Source organism: Mobula birostris, chromosome 20 (genome assembly GCF_030028105.1).
Source record: "Mobula birostris isolate sMobBir1 chromosome 20, sMobBir1.hap1, whole genome shotgun sequence".
NCBI classification, from domain to species: Eukaryota; Metazoa; Chordata; class Chondrichthyes; order Myliobatiformes; family Myliobatidae; genus Mobula; species Mobula birostris.
Window position 1 is genome coordinate 52,320,199 of NC_092389.1, and position 17,476 is coordinate 52,337,674.

General features: G+C 60.4%; 1 protein-coding gene across 1 annotated transcript in view; it reads right to left on the reverse strand.

The window, feature by feature from the left end:
- The window catches only part of LOC140184967 (dixin-like), a 182,656-nt gene that overhangs the window by 151,056 nt on the left and 14,124 nt on the right, over positions 1–17,476 (reverse strand). The window contains exons 4-5 of the mRNA XM_072238207.1: positions 16,565–16,635; positions 15,013–15,101 (exon numbers count right to left, since the gene is read on the reverse strand). Coding sequence (XP_072094308.1) covers positions 15,013–15,101; positions 16,565–16,635 — 160 coding nt within the window. The remainder of the gene's footprint in view (positions 1–15,012; positions 15,102–16,564; positions 16,636–17,476) is intronic.

Consider the following 17,476-nt stretch of genomic DNA (forward strand, 5'->3'; position numbering starts at 1 on the left):
GGTGGGGTGTGTGGAGTGAGAAGGTGGGTGTGTGGAGTGAGAAGGTGGGGTGTGTGGAGTGAGAAGGTGGGGGGGTGTGGAGTGAGAAGGTGGGGGGATGGGGAGTGAGAAGGTGGGGTGTGTGGAGTGAGAAGCTGGGGGGGTTTGGAGTGTGAAGGTGGGGGGGTGTGGAGTGAGAAGGTGGGGGTTGTGTGGAGTGCGAAGGTGGGGTTGTGTGGAGTGAGAAGGTGGGGGTGTGTGGAGTGAGAAGGTGGGGGTGTGTGGAGTGAGAAGGTGGGGGTGTGGAGTGAGAAGCTGGGGAGTGTGGTGTGTGAAGCTGGGGGGGTGTGGAGTGAGACGGTGGGGGTGTGGAGTGAGACGGTGGGGGTGTGTGGAGTGAGAAGGTGGGGGTGTGTGGAGTGAGAAAGTGGGGAGTGTGGAGTGAGATGGTGGGGGTGTGGAGTGAGAAGGTGGGGGGTGTGTGGAGTGAGAAGGTGGGGGGTGTGGAGTGAGAAGGTGGGTGGGTGTGGAGTGAGAAGGTGGGTGGGTGTGGAGTGAGAAGGTGGGGGTGTGGAGTGAGAAGGTGGGGGTGTGTGGAGTGAGAAGGTGGGGGTGTGGAGTGAGACGGTGGGGGTGTGTGGAGTGAGAAGGTGGGGGTGTGTGGAGTGAGAAGGTGGGGGTGTGTGGAGTGGGAAGGTGGGGGTTGTGTGGAGTGAGAAGGTGGGTGTGTGGAGTGAGAAGGTGGGGGGTGTGGAGTCAGAAGGTGGGGGTGTGTGGAGTGAGAAGGTGTGGGGGTGTGGAGTGAGAAGGTGGGGGTGTGTGGAGTGAGAAGGTGGGGGTGTGTGGAGTGAGACGGTGGGGATGTGTGGAGTGAGAAGGTGGGGAGTGTGGAGTGAGAAGGTGGGGTGTGTGGATTGAGAAGGTGGGGATGTGTGGAGTGAGACGGTGGGGGTGTGTGGAGTGAGAAGGTGCGGGTGTGGAGTGAGAAGGTGGGGGTGTGTGGAGTGAGATGGTGGGGGTGCGGAGTGAGAAGGTGGGGGGTGTGTGGAGTGAGAAGCTGGGGGGGATGGGGAGTGTGAAGGTGGGGGGTGTGGAGTGTGAAGGTGGGGGGATGGGGAGTGAGAAGGTGGGGGGTGTGGAGTGAGAAGGTGGGGGGGTGTGGAGTGAGAAGGTGGGGGGGTGGAGTGAGAAGGTGGGGGGGTGTGGAGTGAGAAGGTGGGGGGGGTGGAGTGAAAAGGTGGGGGGTGTGTGGAGTGAGAAGGTGGGGGGTGTGGAGTGAGAAGGTGGGGTGTGTGGAGTGAGAAGGTGGGTGTGTGGAGTGAGAAGGTGGGGTGTGTGGAGTGAGAAGGTGGGGGGGGTGTGGAGTGAGAAGGTGGGGGGATGGGGAGTGAGAAGGTGGGGTGTGTGGAGTGAGAAGCTGGGGGGGTTTGGAGTGTGAAGGTGGGGGGGTGTGGAGTGAGAAGGTGGGGGTTGTGTGGAGTGCGAAGGTGGGGTTGTGTGGAGTGAGAAGGTGGGGGTGTGTGGAGTGAGAAGGTGAGGGTGTGTGGAGTGAGAAGGTGGGGGTGTGGAGTGAGAAGCTGGGGAGTGTGGTGTGTGAAGCTGGGGGTGTGTGGAGTGAGACGGTGGGAGTGTGGAGTGAGACGGTGGGGGTGTGTGGAGTGAGAAGGTGGGGGTGTGTGGAGTGAGAAGGTGGGGGTGTGTGGAGTGAGAAGGTGGGGGGTGTGGAGTGAGAAGGTGGGGGGGTGTGGAGTGAGACGGTGGGGGTGTGTGGAGTGAGAAGGTGGGGGGTGTGGAGTGAGAAGGTGGGGGTGTGTGGAGTGAGAAGGTGGGGGTGTGTGGAGTGAGAAGGTGGGGGTGTGTGGAGTGAGAAAGTGGGGAGTGTGGAGTGAGATGGTGGGGGTGTGGAGTGAGAAGGTGGGGGGTGTGTGGAGTGAGAAGGTGGGGGGTGTGTGGAGTGAGAAGGTGGGGGGTGTGTGGAGTGAGTAGGTGGGGGTGTGTGGAGTGAGAAGGTGGGGGTGTGTGGAGTGAGAAGGTGGGGGGTGTGTGGAGTGAGAAGGTGGGGGGGTGTGGAGTGAGAAGGTGGGGGTGTGTGGAGTGAAAAGGTGGGGGGGGTGTGGAGTGAGAAGGTGTGGGGGTGTGGAGTGAGAAGCTGTGGGGGTGTGGAGTGAGAAGGTGGGGGGGGTGTGGAGTGAGAAGGTGGGGGGTGTGGAGTGAGAAGGTGGGGGGTGTGGAGTGAGAAGGTGGGGGTGTGGAGTGAGAAGGTGGGGGGGGTGTGGAGTGAGAGGGTGGGGGTGTGTGGAGTGAGAAGGTGGGGGTGTGGAGTGAGACGGTGGGGGTGTGTGGAGTGAGAAGGTGGGGGGTGTGGAGTGAGACGGTGGGGGTGTGGAGTGAGAAGGTGGGGGTGTGTGGAGTGAGAAGGTGGGGGTGTGTGGAGTGAGAAGGTGGGGGGTGTATGGAGTGAGACGGTGGGGGTGTGGAGTGAGAAGGTGGGGGTGTGTGGAGTGAGACGGTGGGGGTGTGTGGAGTGAGAAGGTGGGGGTGTGGAGTGAGAAGGTGGGGGTGTGGAGTGAGAAGGTGGGGGGGTGTGGAGTGAGACGGTGGGGGTGTGGAGTGAGACGGTGGGGGTATGTGGAGTGAGAAGGTGGGGGTGTGTGGAGTGAGAAGGTGGGGTGTGTGGAGTGAGAAGGTGGGGGTGTGGAGTGAGAAGGTGGGGGGGTGTGGAGTGAGACGGTGGGGGAGTGTGGAGTGAGACGGTGGGGGTGTGGAGTGAGAAGGTGGGGGGGCGTGGAGTGAGACGGTGGGGGTGTGGAGTGAGAAGGTGGGGGGGTGTGGAGTGAGAAGGTGGGGGGGTGTGGAGTGAGAAGGTGGGGGTGTGGAGTGAGACGGTGGGGGAGTGTGGAGTGAGACGGTGGGGGTGTGGAGTGAGAAGGTGGGGGGGTGTGGAGTGAGACGGTGGGGGTGTGTGGAGTGAGACGGTGGGGGTGTGGAGTGAGACGGTGGGGGTGTGTGGAGTGAGAAGGTGGGGGTGTGGAGTGAGAAGGTGGGGGTTGTGTGGAGTGAGAAGGTGGGGGGGTGTGGAGTGAGTAGGTGGGGGTGTGGTGTGAGAAGGTGGGGGGGTGTGGAGTGAAAAGGTGGGGGTGTGTGGAGTGAGAAGGTGGGTGGGTGTGGAGTGAGAAGGTGGGTGGGTGTGGAGTGAGAAGGTGGGGGGGTGTGGAGTGAGAAGGTGGGGGGGTGTGGAGTGAGACGGTGGGGGTGTGTGGAGTGAGAAGGTGGGGGTGTGTGGAGTTAGAAGGTGGGGTTGTGTGGAGTGAGAAGGTGGGGGTGTGGAGTGAGAAGGTGGGGGTGTGTGGAGTGAGAAGGTGGGGGGGTTTGGAGTGGGAAGGTGGGGGGGTGTGGAGTGAGAAGGTGGGGGGTGTGTAGAGTGAGAAGGTGGGGGGTGTGTGGAGTGAGAAGGTGGGGTGTGTGGAGTGAGAAGGTGCGGGTGTGTGGAGTGAGAAGGTGGGGGGGTGTGGAGTGAGAAGGTGGGGGGGTGTGGAGTGAGAAGGTGGGGGGTGTGGAGTGAGAAGGTGGGGGGGTGTGGAGTGAGAAGGTGGGAGTGTGTGGAGTGAGAAGGTGGGGGTGTGGAGTGAGAAGGTGGGGTTGTGGAGTGAGAAGGTGGGGAGTGTGGAGTGAGAAGGTGGGTGGGTGTGGAGTGAGAAGGTGGGTGGGTGTGGAGTGAGAAGGTGGGGGTGTGGAGTGAGAAGGTGGGGGTGTGTGGAGTGAGAAGGTGGGGGTGTGGAGTGAGACGGTGGGTGTGTGGAGTGAGAAGGTGGGGGTGTGTGGAGTGAGAAGGTGGGGGTGTGTGGAGTGAGAAGGTGGGGGTTGTGTGGAGTGAGAAGGTGGGTGTGTGGAGTGAGAAGGTGGTGGGTGTGGAGTGAGAAGGTGGGGGTGTGTGGAGTGAGAAGGTGTGGGGGTGTGGAGTGAGAAGGTCGGGGTGTGTGGAGTGAGAAGGTGGGGGTGTGTGGAGTGAGACGGTGGGGATGTGTGGAGTGAGAAGGTGGGGAGTGTGGAGTGAGAAGGTGGGGTGTGTGGATTGAGAAGGTGGGGATGTGTGGAGTGAGATGGTGGGGGTGTGTGGAGTGAGAAGGTGCGGGTGTGTGGAGTGAGAAGGTGGGGGTGTGTGGAGTGACATGGTGGGGGTGTGGAGTGAGAAGGTGGGGGTGTGGAGTGAGACGGTGGGGGTGTGGAGTGAGACGGTGGGGGTGTGTGGAGTGAGAAGGTGGGGGGTGTGTGGAGTGAGAAGGTGGGGGGTGTGTGGAGTGAGAAGGTGGGGGGTGTGGAGTGAGAAGGTGGGGTGTGTGGAGTGAGAGGGTGGGTGTGTGGAGTGAGAAGGTGGGGTGTGTGGAGTGAGAAGGTGGGTGGGTGTGGAGTGAGAAGGTGGGTGGGTGTGGAGTGAGAAGGTGGGGGTGTGGAGTGAGACGGTGGGGGTGTGTGGAGTGAGAAGGTGGGGGTGTGTGGAGTGAGAAGGTGGGGGTGTGTGGAGTGAGAAGGTGGGGGTTGTGTGGAGTGAGAAGGTGGGTGTGTGGAGTGAGAAGGTGGGGGGGTGTGGAGTGAGAAGGTGGGGGGTGTGTGGAGTGAGAAGGTGGGGGTGTGTGGAGTGAGAAGGTGGGGGGTGTGTGGAGTGAGAAGGTGCGGGTGTGTGGAGTGAGAAGGTGGGGGTGTGTGGATTGAGAAGGTGGGGATGTGTGGAGTGAGACGGTGGGGGTGTGTGGAGTGAGAAGGTGCGGGTGTGTGGAGTGAGAAGGTGGGGGTGTGTGGAGTGAGATGGTGGGGGTGTGGAGTGAGAAGGTGGGGGTGTGGAGTGAGACGGTGGGGGTGTGGAGTGAGACGGTGGGGGTGTGTGGAGTGAGAAGGTGGGGGGTGTGGAGTGAGAAGGTGGGGTGTGTGGAGTGAGAAGGTGGGGGTGTGGAGTGAGAAGGTGGGGGGGTGTGGAGTGAGACGGTGGGGGTGTGGAGTGAGAAGGTGGGGGGGTGTGGAGTGAGACGGTGGGGGTGTGGAGTGAGAAGGTGGGTGTGTGGAGTGAGAAGGTGGGGTGTGTGGAGTGAGAAGGTGGGGGGGGGGTGGAGTGAGAAGGTGGGGGGGGTGTGGAGTGAGAAGGTGGGGGGTGTGGAGTGAGAAGGTGGGGGGTGTGGAGTGAGAAGGTGGGGGGGTGTGGAGTGAGAAGATGGGGGGTGTGTGGAGTGAGAAGGTGGGGGTGTGTGGAGTGAGAAGGTGGGGGGTGTGTGGAGTGAGAAGGTGGGGGTGTGTGGAGTGAGAAGGTGGGGGTGTGTGGAGTGAGAAGGTGGGTGTGTGGAGTGAGAAGGTGGGGTGTGTGGAGTGAGAAGGTGGGGGTGTGTGGAGTGAGAAGGTGGGGGGATGGGGAGTGAGAAGGTGGGGGGTGTGGAGTGAGAAGGTGGGGGGGTGTGGAGTGAGAAGGTGGGGGGGTGTGGAGTGAGAAGGTGGGGGGGTGTGGAGTGAGAAGGTGGGGGGGTGGAGTGAAAAGGTGGGGGGTGTGTGGAGTGAGAAGGTGGGGGGTGTGGAGTGAGAAGGTGGGGTGTGTGGAGTGAGAAGGTGGGTGTGTGGAGTGAGAAGGTGGGGTGTGTGGAGTGAGAAGGTGGGGGGGGTGTGGAGTGAGAAGGTGGGGGGATGGGGAGTGAGAAGGTGGGGTGTGTGGAGTGAGAAGCTGGGGGGGTTTGGAGTGTGAAGGTGGGGGGGTGTGGAGTGAGAAGGTGGGGGTTGTGTGGAGTGCGAAGGTGGGGTTGTGTGGAGTGAGAAGATGGGGGTGTGTGGAGTGAGAAGGTGGGGGTGTGTGGAGTGAGAAGGTGGGGGTGTGTGGAGTGAGAAGGTGGGGGTGTGGAGTGAGAAGCTGGGGAGTGTGGTGTGTGAAGCTGGGGGGGTGTGGAGTGAGACGGTGGGGGTGTGGAGTGAGACGGTGGGGGTGTGTGGAGTGAGAAGGTGGGGGTGTGTGGAGTGAGAAGGTGGGGGTGTGTGGAGTGAGAAAGTGGGGAGTGTGGAGTGATGTGGTGGGGGTGTGGAGTAAGAAGGTGGGGGGTGTGGAGTGAGACGGTGGGGGTGTGTGGAGTGAGAAGGTGGGGGTGTGTGGAGTGGGAAGGTGGGGGTGTGTGGAGTGAGAAGGTGGCGGGGTGTGGAGTGTGAAGGTGGGGGTGTGTGGAGTGAGAAGGTGGGGGTGTGTGGAGTAAGGAGGTGGGGGGTGTGTGGAGTGAGGAGGTGGGGGTGTGTGGAGTGAGAAGGTGGGGTGTGTGGAGTGAGAAGGTGGGGGTGTGTGGAGTGAGGAGGTGGGGGTGTGTGGAGTGAGGAGGTGGGGAGTGTGGAGTGAGGAGGTGGGGAGTGTGGAGTGAGAAGGTGGGGGTGTGTGGAGTGAGGAGGTGGGGGTGTGTGGAGTGAGGAGGTGGGGGTGTGTGGAGTGAGGAGGCGGGGGTGTGTGGAGTGAGGAGGTGGGGGTGTGTGGATTGAGAATGTGGGGGGTGTGGATTGAGAAGGTGGGGGCGTGTGGAGTGAGAAGGTGGGAGTGTGTGGAAGGAGAAGGTGGGGGGTGTGTGGAAGGTGAAGGTGGGGGTGTGTGGAAGGAGAACGTGGGGGTGTGCGGAAGGAGAACGTGGGGGTGTGTGGAAGGAGAAGGTGGGGGGTGTGTGGAAGGAGAAGGTGGGGGTGTGTGGAAGGAGAAGGTGGGGGTGTGTGGAGTGAGAAGGTTGGGGTGTGTGGAAGGAGAAGGTGGGGGGTGTGTGGAGTGAGAAGGTGGGGGTGTGTGGAGTGAGTAGGTGGGGGTGTGTGGAGTGAGAAGGTGGGGGTGTGTGGAGTGAGAAGGTGGGGGTTGTGTGGAGTGAGAAGGTGGGGGTTGTGTGGAGTGCGAAGGTGGGGGTGTGTGGAGTGAGAAGGTTGGGGTGTGTGGAAGGAGAAGGTGGGGGGTGTGTGGAGTGAGAAGGTGGGGGTGTGTGGAGTGAGAAGGTGGGGGGTGTGTGGAGTGAGAAGGTGGGGGGGTGTGGAGTGAGAAGGTGGGGGTGTGTGGAGTGAGAAGGTGGGGGGTGTGTGGAGTGAGAAGGTGGGGGATGTGGAGTGAGAAGGTGGGGTGTGTGGAGTGAGAGGGTGGGTGTGTGGAGTGAGAAGGTGGGGTGTGTGGAGTGAGAAGGTGGGTGGGTGTGGAGTGAGAAGGTGGGTGGGTGTGGAGTGAGAAGGTGGGGGTGTGGAGTGAGACGGTGGGGGTGTGTGGAGTGAGAAGGTGGGGGTGTGTGGAGTGAGAAGGTGGGGGTGTGTGGAGTGAGAAGGTGGGGGTTGTGTGGAGTGAGAAGGTGGGTGTGTGGAGTGAGAAGGTGGGTGGGTGTGGAGTGAGAAGGTGGGGGTGTGGAGTGAGACGGTGGGGGTGTGTGGAGTGAGAAGGTGGGGGTGTGTGGAGTGAGAAGGTGGGGGTGTGTGGAGTGAGAAGGTGGGGGTTGTGTGGAGTGAGAAGGTGGGTGTGTGGAGTGAGAAGGTGGGGGTGTGTGGAGTGAGAAGGTGGGGGGTGTGTGGAGTGAGAAGGTGCGGGTGTGTGGAGTGAGAAGGTGGGGGTGTGTGGATTGAGAAGGTGGGGATGTGTGGAGTGAGACGGTGGGGGTGTGTGGAGTGAGAAGGTGCGGGTGTGTGGAGTGAGAAGGTGGGGGTGTGTGGAGTGAGATGGTGGGGGTGTGGAGTGAGAAGGTGGGGGTGTGGAGTGAGACGGTGGGGGTGTGGAGTGAGACGGTGGGGGTGTGTGGAGTGAGAAGGTGGGGGGTGTGGAGTGAGAAGGTGGGGTGTGTGGAGTGAGAAGGTGGGGGTGTGGAGTGAGAAGGTGGGGGGGTGTGGAGTGAGACGGTGGGGGTGTGGAGTGAGAAGGTGGGGGGGTGTGGAGTGAGACGGTGGGGGTGTGGAGTGAGAAGGTGGGTGTGTGGAGTGAGAAGGTGGGGTGTGTGGAGTGAGAAGGTGGGGTGTGTGGAGTGAGAAGGTGGGGGGGGTGTGGAGTGAGAAGGTGGGGGGGGTGTGGAGTGAGAAGGTGGGGGGTGTGGAGTGAGAAGGTGGGGGGTGTGGAGTGAGAAGGTGGGGGGTGTGGAGTGAGAAGGTGGGGGGGTGTGGAGTGAGAAGGTGGGGGGGTGTGGAGTGAGAAGATGGGGGGTGTGTGGAGTGAGAAGGTGGGGGTGTGTGGAGTGAGAAGGTGGGGGGTGTGTGGAGTGAGAAGGTGGGGGTGTGTGGAGTGAGAAGGTGGGGGTGTGTGGAGTGAGAAGGTGGGGGTGTGTGGAGTGAGAAGGTGGGTGTGTGGAGTGAGAAGGTGGGGTGTGTGGAGTGAGAAGGTGGGGGTGTGTGGAGTGAGAAGGTGGGGGGATGGGGAGTGAGAAGGTGGGGGGTGTGGAGTGAGAAGGTGGGGGGGTGTGGAGTGAGAAGGTGGGGGGGTGTGGAGTGAGAAGGTGGGGGGGTGTGGAGTGAGAAGGTGGGGGGGTGGAGTGAAAAGGTGGGGGGTGTGTGGAGTGAGAAGGTGGGGGGTGTGGAGTGAGAAGGTGGGGTGTGTGGAGTGAGAAGGTGGGTGTGTGGAGTGAGAAGGTGGGGTGTGTGGAGTGAGAAGGTGGGGGGGGTGTGGAGTGAGAAGGTGGGGGGATGGGGAGTGAGAAGGTGGGGTGTGTGGAGTGAGAAGCTGGGGGGGTTTGGAGTGTGAAGGTGGGGGGGTGTGGAGTGAGAAGGTGGGGGTTGTGTGGAGTGCGAAGGTGGGGTTGTGTGGAGTGAGAAGGTGGGGGTGTGTGGAGTGAGAAGGTGGGGGTGTGTGGAGTGAGAAGGTGGGGGTGTGTGGAGTGAGAAGGTGGGGGTGTGGAGTGAGAAGCTGGGGAGTGTGGTGTGTGAAGCTGGGGGGGTGTGGAGTGAGACGGTGGGGGTGTGGAGTGAGACGGTGGGGGTGTGTGGAGTGAGAAGGTGGGGGTGTGTGGAGTGAGAAGGTGGGGGTGTGTGGAGTGAGAAAGTGGGGAGTGTGGAGTGATGTGGTGGGGGTGTGGAGTAAGAAGGTGGGGGGTGTGGAGTGAGACGGTGGGGGTGTGTGGAGTGAGAAGGTGGGGGTGTGTGGAGTGGGAAGGTGGGGGTGTGTGGAGTGAGAAGGTGGCGGGGTGTGGAGTGTGAAGGTGGGGGTGTGTGGAGTGAGAAGGTGGGGGTGTGTGGAGTAAGGAGGTGGGGGTGTGTGGAGTGAGGAGGTGGGGGTGTGTGGAGTGAGAAGGTGGGGTGTGTGGAGTGAGAAGGTGGGGGTGTGTGGAGTGAGGAGGTGGGGGTGTGTGGAGTGAGGAGGTGGGGAGTGTGGAGTGAGGAGGTGGGGAGTGTGGAGTGAGAAGGTGGGGGTGTGTGGAGTGAGGAGGTGGGGGTGTGTGGAGTGAGGAGGTGGGGGTGTGTGGAGTGAGGAGGCGGGGGTGTGTGGAGTGAGGAGGTGGGGGTGTGTGGAGTGAGAATGTGGGGGGTGTGGATTGAGAAGGTGGGGGCGTGTGGAGTGAGAAGGTGGGAGTGTGTGGAAGGAGAAGGTGGGGGGTGTGTGGAAGGTGAAGGTGGGGGTGTGTGGAAGGTGAAGGTGGGGGTGTGTGGAAGGAGAACGTGGGGGTGTGTGGAAGGAGAAGGTGGGGGTGTGTGGAAGGAGAAGGTGGGGGGTGTGTGGAAGGAGAAGGTGGGGGTGTGTGGAAGGAGAAGGTGGGGGTGTGTGGAGTGAGAAGGTTGGGGTGTGTGGAAGGAGAAGGTGGGGGGTGTGTGGAGTGAGAAGGTGGGGGTGTGTGGAGTGAGTAGGTGGGGGTGTGTGGAGTGAGAAGGTGGGGGTGTGTGGAGTGAGAAGGTGGGGGTTGTGTGGAGTGAGAAGGTGGGGGTTGTGTGGAGTGCGAAGGTGGGGGTGTGTGGAGTGAGAAGGTTGGGGTGTGTGGAAGGAGAAGGTGGGGGGTGTGTGGAGTGAGAAGGTGGGGGTGTGTGGAGTGAGAAGGTGGGGGGTGTGTGGAGTGAGAAGGTGGGGGGGTGTGGAGTGAGAAGGTGGGGGTGTGTGGAGTGAAAAGGTGGGGGGGGTGTGGAGTGAGAAGGTGTGGGGGTGTGGAGTGAGAAGGTGTGGGGGTGTGGAGTGAGAAGGTGGGGGGGGTGTGGAGTGAGAAGGTGGGGGGTGTGGAGTGAGAAGGTGGGGTGTGTGGAGTGAGAAGGTGGGGGGTGTGTGGAGTGAGAAGGTGGGGGGGGTGTGGAGTGAGAGGGTGGGGGTGTGTGGAGTGAGAAGGTGGGGGTGTGGAGTGAGACGGTGGGGGTGTGTGGAGTGAGAAGGTGGGGGGTGTGGAGTGAGATGGTGGGGGTGTGGAGTGAGAAGGTGGGGGTGTGTGGAGTGAGAAGGTGGGGGTGTGTGGAGTGAGAAGGTGGGGGGTGTATGGAGTGAGACGGTGGGGGTGTGGAGTGAGAAGGTGGGGGTGTGTGGAGTGAGACGGTGGGGGTGTGTGGAGTGAGAAGGTGGGGGTGTGGAGTGAGAAGGTGGGGGGGTGTGGAGTGAGACGGTGGGGGTGTGGAGTGAGACGGTGGGGGTGTGTGGAGTGAGAAGGTGGGGGTGTGTGGAGTGAGAAGGTGGGGTGTGTGGAGTGAGAAGGTGGGGGTGTGGAGTGAGAAGGTGGGGGTGTGGAGTGAGAAGGTGGGGGGGTGTGGAGTGAGACGGTGGGGGTGTGGAGTGAGAAGGTGGGGGGGTGTGGAGTGAGACGGTGGGGGTGTGGAGTGAGAAGGTGGGGGGGTGTGGAGTGAGACGGTGGGGGTGTGTGGAGTGAGAAGGTGGGGGTGTGGAGTGAGACGGTGGGGGAGTGTGGAGTGAGACGGTGGGGGTGTGGAGTGAGAAGGTGGGGGGGTGTGGAGTGAGACGGTGGGGGTGTGTGGAGTGAGACGGTGGGGGTGTGGAGTGAGACGGTGGGGGTGTGTGGAGTGAGAAGGTGGGGGTGTGGAGTGAGAAGGTGGGGGTTGTGTGGAGTGAGAAGGTGGGGGGGTGTGGAGTGAGAAGGTGGGGTGTGTGGAGTGAGAAGGTGGGGGTGTGGAGTGAGAAGGTGGGGGGGTGTGGAGTGAGACGGTGGGGGTGTGGAGTGAGAAGGTGGGGGGGTGTGGAGTGAGACGGTGGGGGTGTGGAGTGAGAAGGTGGGGGGGTGTGGAGTGAGACGGTGGGGGTGTGTGGAGTGAGAAGGTGGGGGTGTGGAGTGAGACGGTGGGGGAGTGTGGAGTGAGACGGTGGGGGTGTGGAGTGAGAAGGTGGGGGGGTGTGGAGTGAGACGGTGGGGGTGTGTGGAGTGAGACGGTGGGGGTGTGGAGTGAGACGGTGGGGGTGTGTGGAGTGAGAAGGTGGGGGTGTGGAGTGAGAAGGTGGGGGTTGTGTGGAGTGAGAAGGTGGGGGGGTGTGGAGTGAGAAGGTGGGGGTGTGGTGTGAGAAGGTGGGGGGGTGTGGAGTGAGAAGGTGGGTGGGTGTGGAGTGAGAAGGTGGGTGGGTGTGGAGTGAGAAGGTGGGGGGGTGTGGAGTGAGAAGGTGGGGGGGTGTGGAGTGAGACGGTGGGGGTGTGTGGAGTGAGAAGGTGGGGGTGTGTGGAGTTAGAAGGTGGGGGTGTGTGGAGTGAGAAGGTGGGGGTGTGGAGTGAGAAGGTGGGGGTGTGTGGAGTGAGAAGGTGGGGGGGTTTGGAGTGAGAAGGTGGGGGGGTGTGGAGTGAGAAGGTGGGGGGTGTGTAGAGTGAGAAGGTGGGGGGTGTGTGGATTGAGAAGGTGGGGTGTGTGGAGTGAGAAGGTGGGGGTGTGTGGAGTGAGAAGGTGGGGGGGTGTGGAGTGAGAAGGTGGGGGGGTGTGGTGTGAGAAGGTGGGGGGGTGTGGTGTGAGAAGTTGGGGGGGTGTGGTGTGAGAAGGTGGGGGTGTGTGGAGTGAGAAGGTGGGGGTGTGGAGTGAGAAGGTGGGGGTGTGGAGTGAGAAGGTGGGGGTGTATGGAGTGAGAAGGTGGGGGTGTGTGGAGTGAGAAGGTGGGGGTGTGTGGAGTGAGAAGGTGGGGGGTGTGGTGTGAGAAGGTGGGGGTGTGGAGTGAGAAGGTGGGGGGGTGTGGAGTGAGAAGGTGGGGGGGTGTGGAGTGAGAAGGTGGGGTGTGTGGAGTGAGATGGTGGGGTGTGTGGAGTGAGAAGGTGGGGGGTGTGGAGTGAGAAGGTGGGAGTGTGTGGAAGGAGAAGGTGGGGGTGTGTGGAGTGAGAAGGTGGGGGTGTGTGGAGTGCGAAGGTGGGGGTGTGGAGTGAGAAGGTGAGGGGGTGTGGAGTGAGACGGTGGGGGTGTGTGGAGTGAGAAGGTGGAGGTGTGGAGTGAGAAGGTGGTGGGTGTGTGGAGTGAGAAGGTGGGGGGTGTGTGGAGTGAGAAGGTGGGGGGTGTGTGGAGTGAGACGGTGGGGGTGTGTGGAGTGAGAAGGTGGGGCTGTGTGGAAGGTGAAGGTGGGGGTGTGTGGAAGGAGAAGGTGGGGGTTGTGTGGAGTGAGAAGGTGGGGGGGGTGGAGTGAGAAGGTGGGGTGTGGAAGGAGAAGATGGGGTTGTGGAGTGAGAAGGTGGGGGGGTGTGGAGTGAGAAGTTGGGTGTGTGGAGTGAGAAGGTGGGGGGTGTGGAGTGAGAAGGTGGGGTGTGTGGAGTGAGAAGGTGGGGTGTGTGGAGTGAGAAGGTGGGGGTGTTTGGAAGGAGAAGGTGGGGGTGTGTGGAGTGAGAAGGTGGGGGTGTGTGGAGTGAGAAGGTGGGGGTGTGGGAGTGAGAAGGTCGGGTGTGTGGAGTGAGAAGGTGGGGTGTGTGGAGTGAGAAGGTGGGGGTGTGTGGAGTGAGAAGGTGGGGTGTGTGGAGTGAGAAGGTGGGGTGTGTGGAGTGAGAAGTTGGGGGTGTTTGGAAGGAGAAGGTGGGGCCATGGAAATCAGAAAACGTGGGAGAGTAGAACAAATGCCACACCCTGCCCCCCTACACCTGCTCCCTCGCTACCATTCAGGGCCCCAGACCGTCCATCCAGGTGAGGCGACACTTCACCTGTGAGTCTGTCAGGGCCATCTTCTGTGTTCAGTGCTGCCGGTGTGGCCTCCTGTATATCGGTGAGACCCAACACCGATTGGGAGGCCGCTTCACCGAGCATCTACGCTCCATCCGCCAGAACAAGCAGGATCTCCCGGAGGCCACCCATTTTAATTCCACTTCCCATTCCCATTCCAACATGTCCATCCACGGCCTCCTCCACTGTCAGGATGAGGCCACACTCTGCTTGGAGGAATGACACTTAATATTCTGTCTGGGTAGCCTCCAACCTGATGGCATGAACATCGACTTCTCTAACTTCCAGTGATAACTCCCCCCGCCTTCACCATTCCCCATTCCCACCCCCTCTCTCACTTTATCTCCTTGCTCACCCATCGCCTCCCCCTGGTGCTCCTCCCCCCCATTTCCTTTTTCCGTGGCCTTCTGTCCACTCCTGTCAGACTCCCTCTTCTCCAGTCCTGTATCTCTTTCATTTATCGACCTCCCACCTCATTACTTCACCCCCTCCCCTTCCCAGATTCACCCATCACCTTGTGTTTCTCACGCCACGTCCCTCCCCAACCCCACTTCGAACCCTGACACCTCATCTTTTTTCAACGGCCAAAGCGTGTACTGTACTCTTTTGCATCGATGCTACCTGCCTTGCTGAGTTCCTCCGACACTGTGTGTGTGTGTGTGTATGTCTGTGTGTGTGTGTATGTCTGTGTGTGTCTGTCTGTCTGTCTGTGTCTGTGTGTTTGTGTGTCTGTGTGTCTGCGTGTGTCTGTGTGTGTGTCTGCGTGTGTCTGTGTGTGTGTCTGTGTGTGTGTCTGTGTGTGTCTGTGTGCGTCTGTGTCTGCGTGTGTGTGTCTTTGTGTGTGTCTGCGTGTGTGTGTCTTTGTGTGTGCGTGTGTGTGTGTGTCTTTGTGTGTGTGTATGTGTGTGTGTGTGTGTGTATGTGTGTGTGTGTGTCTGTGTGTGTGTGTGTCTTTGTGTGTGTGTTTGTGTGTGTCTGTGTGTGTGTGTGTGTATGTCTGTGTGTGTGTGTCTGTGTGTCTGCGTGTTTGTGTGTCTGTGTGCGTGTGTCTTTGTGTGTGTTTGTGTCTGTGTGTGTCTGTGTGTTTGTGTGTCTGTGTGTTTGTGTGTCTGCGTGTGTCTTTGTGTGTCTGTGTGTGTGTGTCTGTGTGTGTCTGTGTGTGTGTGTGTGCGTCTGTGTGTCTGCGTGTGTTTGTCTTTGTGTGTGTCTGTGTGTGTGTGTCTGTGTGTGTGTGTGCGTCTGTGTGTCTGCATGTGTGTCTTTGTGTGTGTGTCTCTGTGTGTGTGTGTGTGCGTCTGTGTGTCTTTGTGTGTGTGTTTGTGTGTGTCTGTGTGTGTGTGTCTGTGTATCTTTGTGTGTGTGTGTGTCTGCGTGTGTGTGTCTTTGTGTGTGTGTGTGTGTGTGTGTGTGTGTGTGTATGTGTGTGTGTGAGTGTGTGTGTGTGTGTGTCTGTGTTGTGAAGAAGTGGTTTGTTGCCTCTTACAAATGAGAGAAAGTCTGCAGATGTTGGAAATCCAGACCAACACACACACACACACACACACACACACACACACACACGCGAAACGCTGGAGGAACTCAGCAGGTCAGGCAGCGCCCTCAGAATCGGATAAACAGCCAGCGTTTCGGGCCGAGACCCTCCATCAGGACCGGAGAGGAAGGGGCAACCTCGACCTCTTCAGGGTGGGTGCACCTCGGAGGGTCGCTCTGGACTTCCAGCACCAGTCGAGCATCTGGTCTTCGCGACCTGCTGCCCCACGTGCAAACTCCCATCGAGGGACACCCACCCTGTAGGGGTTTATCTTCTGGGTTAATCCCCAGCCCCGAGGAAGGGTCTCAGCCCCGAAACGCTGGCTGTCTATTCCTCTCCACGGATGCTGCCTGGCCCGCTGTGTTCCTCCGGCGTTCCGCGGCCCTGGATTTCCAGTGCGAGAGCGTGTGCACGTGTGTCCCCCGGCCGGGGTTGAAGACAGGAACACCACTCACCGGCGGCCGAGCAGAACATCCCAGTGCTCAGGACCAGGAACGCTAGCATGAGTCGGCCAACGTGCAGCCCGAACTTCTTGCAGACGGCTCTGTAACACAAAAACATAGCGTCAGGTCGCGGGCGGGCGCGAGGCAGGAGACCCGCCAGTGGCAACAGGCCCACAAGCACCTGTCCACGGTCTGAGATACTGTGCGGGACAGGACCTCGCCTAGTCGCGGGGCGGTTTACCATGACCGATTAAACGACCTGCCGGAACGTCTTTCGACTGTGGGAGGAAACCAGAGCACCCGGAGGAAACCCACGCGGTCGCGGGGTGGGGAGACCGTACAGACGCCTTGCAGGCAGTGGTGGGAATCGATACCACGTCACCTGCACCGTCAACCGCTGTGCTGAGACTGGTGACACTTATCGTCCTTGACCTCGGGGAGGACTCAGCAGGTCAGGGGTTGCAAAGCCCCACCAAGTGCTGCAGATTTTCCAGCAGGCCCTTTGGCCCATCCACTCCATGCTGGGCTACTATCCTGCCAACTGCCACCAATCTGCACCTGGACCAGAGACCTCCACACCACCCCCATCCATACCCAGTACTGTGCCAGAGTCTCAGCCACACACTTATAAAGAGGGAGCCTCAGACTTCTGCGCACTGTACCGTACCTGTCAACATGGAGCAGAGAGCCAGTTTGTAAATCTGGCGGGAGTAAAGGGTGTTGGGGATGGCGAGGGAGGGGTGCGAGACGGGCAGCAGATGAGGAGCGCCAGAGGCCAGGGGGATGGTGTTGCAGGTGCAGACACACCCAGCCCTGAGACACCAGGCAAGGTCATTTTATTCCAGACAATCAGTTTATTGATCATTACAGAATGTCCCTCTGGTGCTCCCCTCTCCCTTCCCCTTTTCCCAACCATGATTACCCCCTCTCCCTTTCCCTTTTCCCAACCATGATTCCCCCTCTCCCTTCCCCTTTCCCAACCACGATTCCCCTCTCTCTTCCCCTTTTCCCAAACATGATTCCCCCTCTCCCTGCCCCTTTTCCCAACCGTGATTCCCCCTCTCTCTTCCCCTTTCCCAACCATCATTCCCCTCTCCCTTCCCCTTTCCCAACCACGATTCCCCTCTCTCTTCCCCTTTTCCCAAACATGATTCCCCTCTCCCTTCCCCTTTTCCCAAACATGATTCTCAGTCTCAGGCACCTTGGCTACCTATCTGTGCCGAAGACTTTGTCAGGGTACTGACAGCTGGTGATATTAAACCTGATTCCGATTCCGATTCCGGGCGGCGGGGGGGGGGTGGTGGGAGGTTAACCTTGGTGGGGAGAGGTTTCGACCCCCAGGTCACATCTGACCTGCGCTCTCGGCCCTAAGCCGTTGACGAAGACGGGACGCAGTTATACCATCTATTTCCATCATTCGGCACCCGACCGTGCACGTCTGTGCTTTTGGGCGGGTCTCCCTCCCCGGACTTCCACCTCACTGTTGACAGCCCTGCCGGCGTACTCGCGGTCTCTCGGCCCGCTGCGCGGCGGGGGGGGGGGTAGACCCGTTACGTTGACTTACTTGTAGAAATAGAGCTCGCAGACACAGCAGACGAAGGCTAGGAGGCAGCGCACAAAGTAGAAGACGAGGACCTGTCGGACAGAGAAACCGGGTGAAACTCAGCCGGGCCGCGGCCGTCGGGGGATGCGGGGTGTAATGCAGGCAAGGTGGGGGGGCACCACGGGATGGCGGGGTAAGGAGGGTGGGTTGTCGGGTGTAATGAGGGCAGGATGTGGGTTGTAATGAGGGCGGGTCGTGGGCTGTAACGAGGACGGGTCTTGGGCTGTAATGAGGACGGGTCTTGGTCTGTAATGAGGGCGGGTCTTGGTCTGTAATGAGGGCGGGTCATGGGGCTAAGGAGGACGGGTCATAGAGTGTAATGCAGGTAGGATGTGGGGTGTAATGAGGGCAGGAAGTGGGGTATAATGAGACCAGTTATGGAATTTAATGAGGGTGGGCCGTGGGGTGTAATGAGGGCAGGCTGCGGTGTGTAATGAGGGCAGGTTATGGGATGTAATGAGGGCAGGCTGTGGGTGGTAATGCAGGCAGGTTTGGGCCATGGCAGGCGTAGGCAGTCTGGTGTAATGGAGGCAGGCTATGGGACACAGCGGGCACAGACTGTGGGGTGTAATGAGGGCAGGTTGTGGGATGCAATGAGGGCAGGTTGTGGGGTGTAATGAGGGCAGGATGTGGGGTGTAATGAAGGCAGGATGTGGGGTGTAATGAGGGCAGGATGTGGGGTGTAATGAGGGCAGGATGTGGAGTGTAATGAGGGCAGGATGTGAGGTGCAATGAGGGCAGGATGTGAGGTGCAATGAGGGCAGGATGTGGGGTGTAATGAGGGCAGGATGTGGGGTGTCATGAGGGCAGGATGTGGGATGTAATATTAACTATCAGCAGGATATTGAACGGTATTTCGATGGAAAAGCCCCG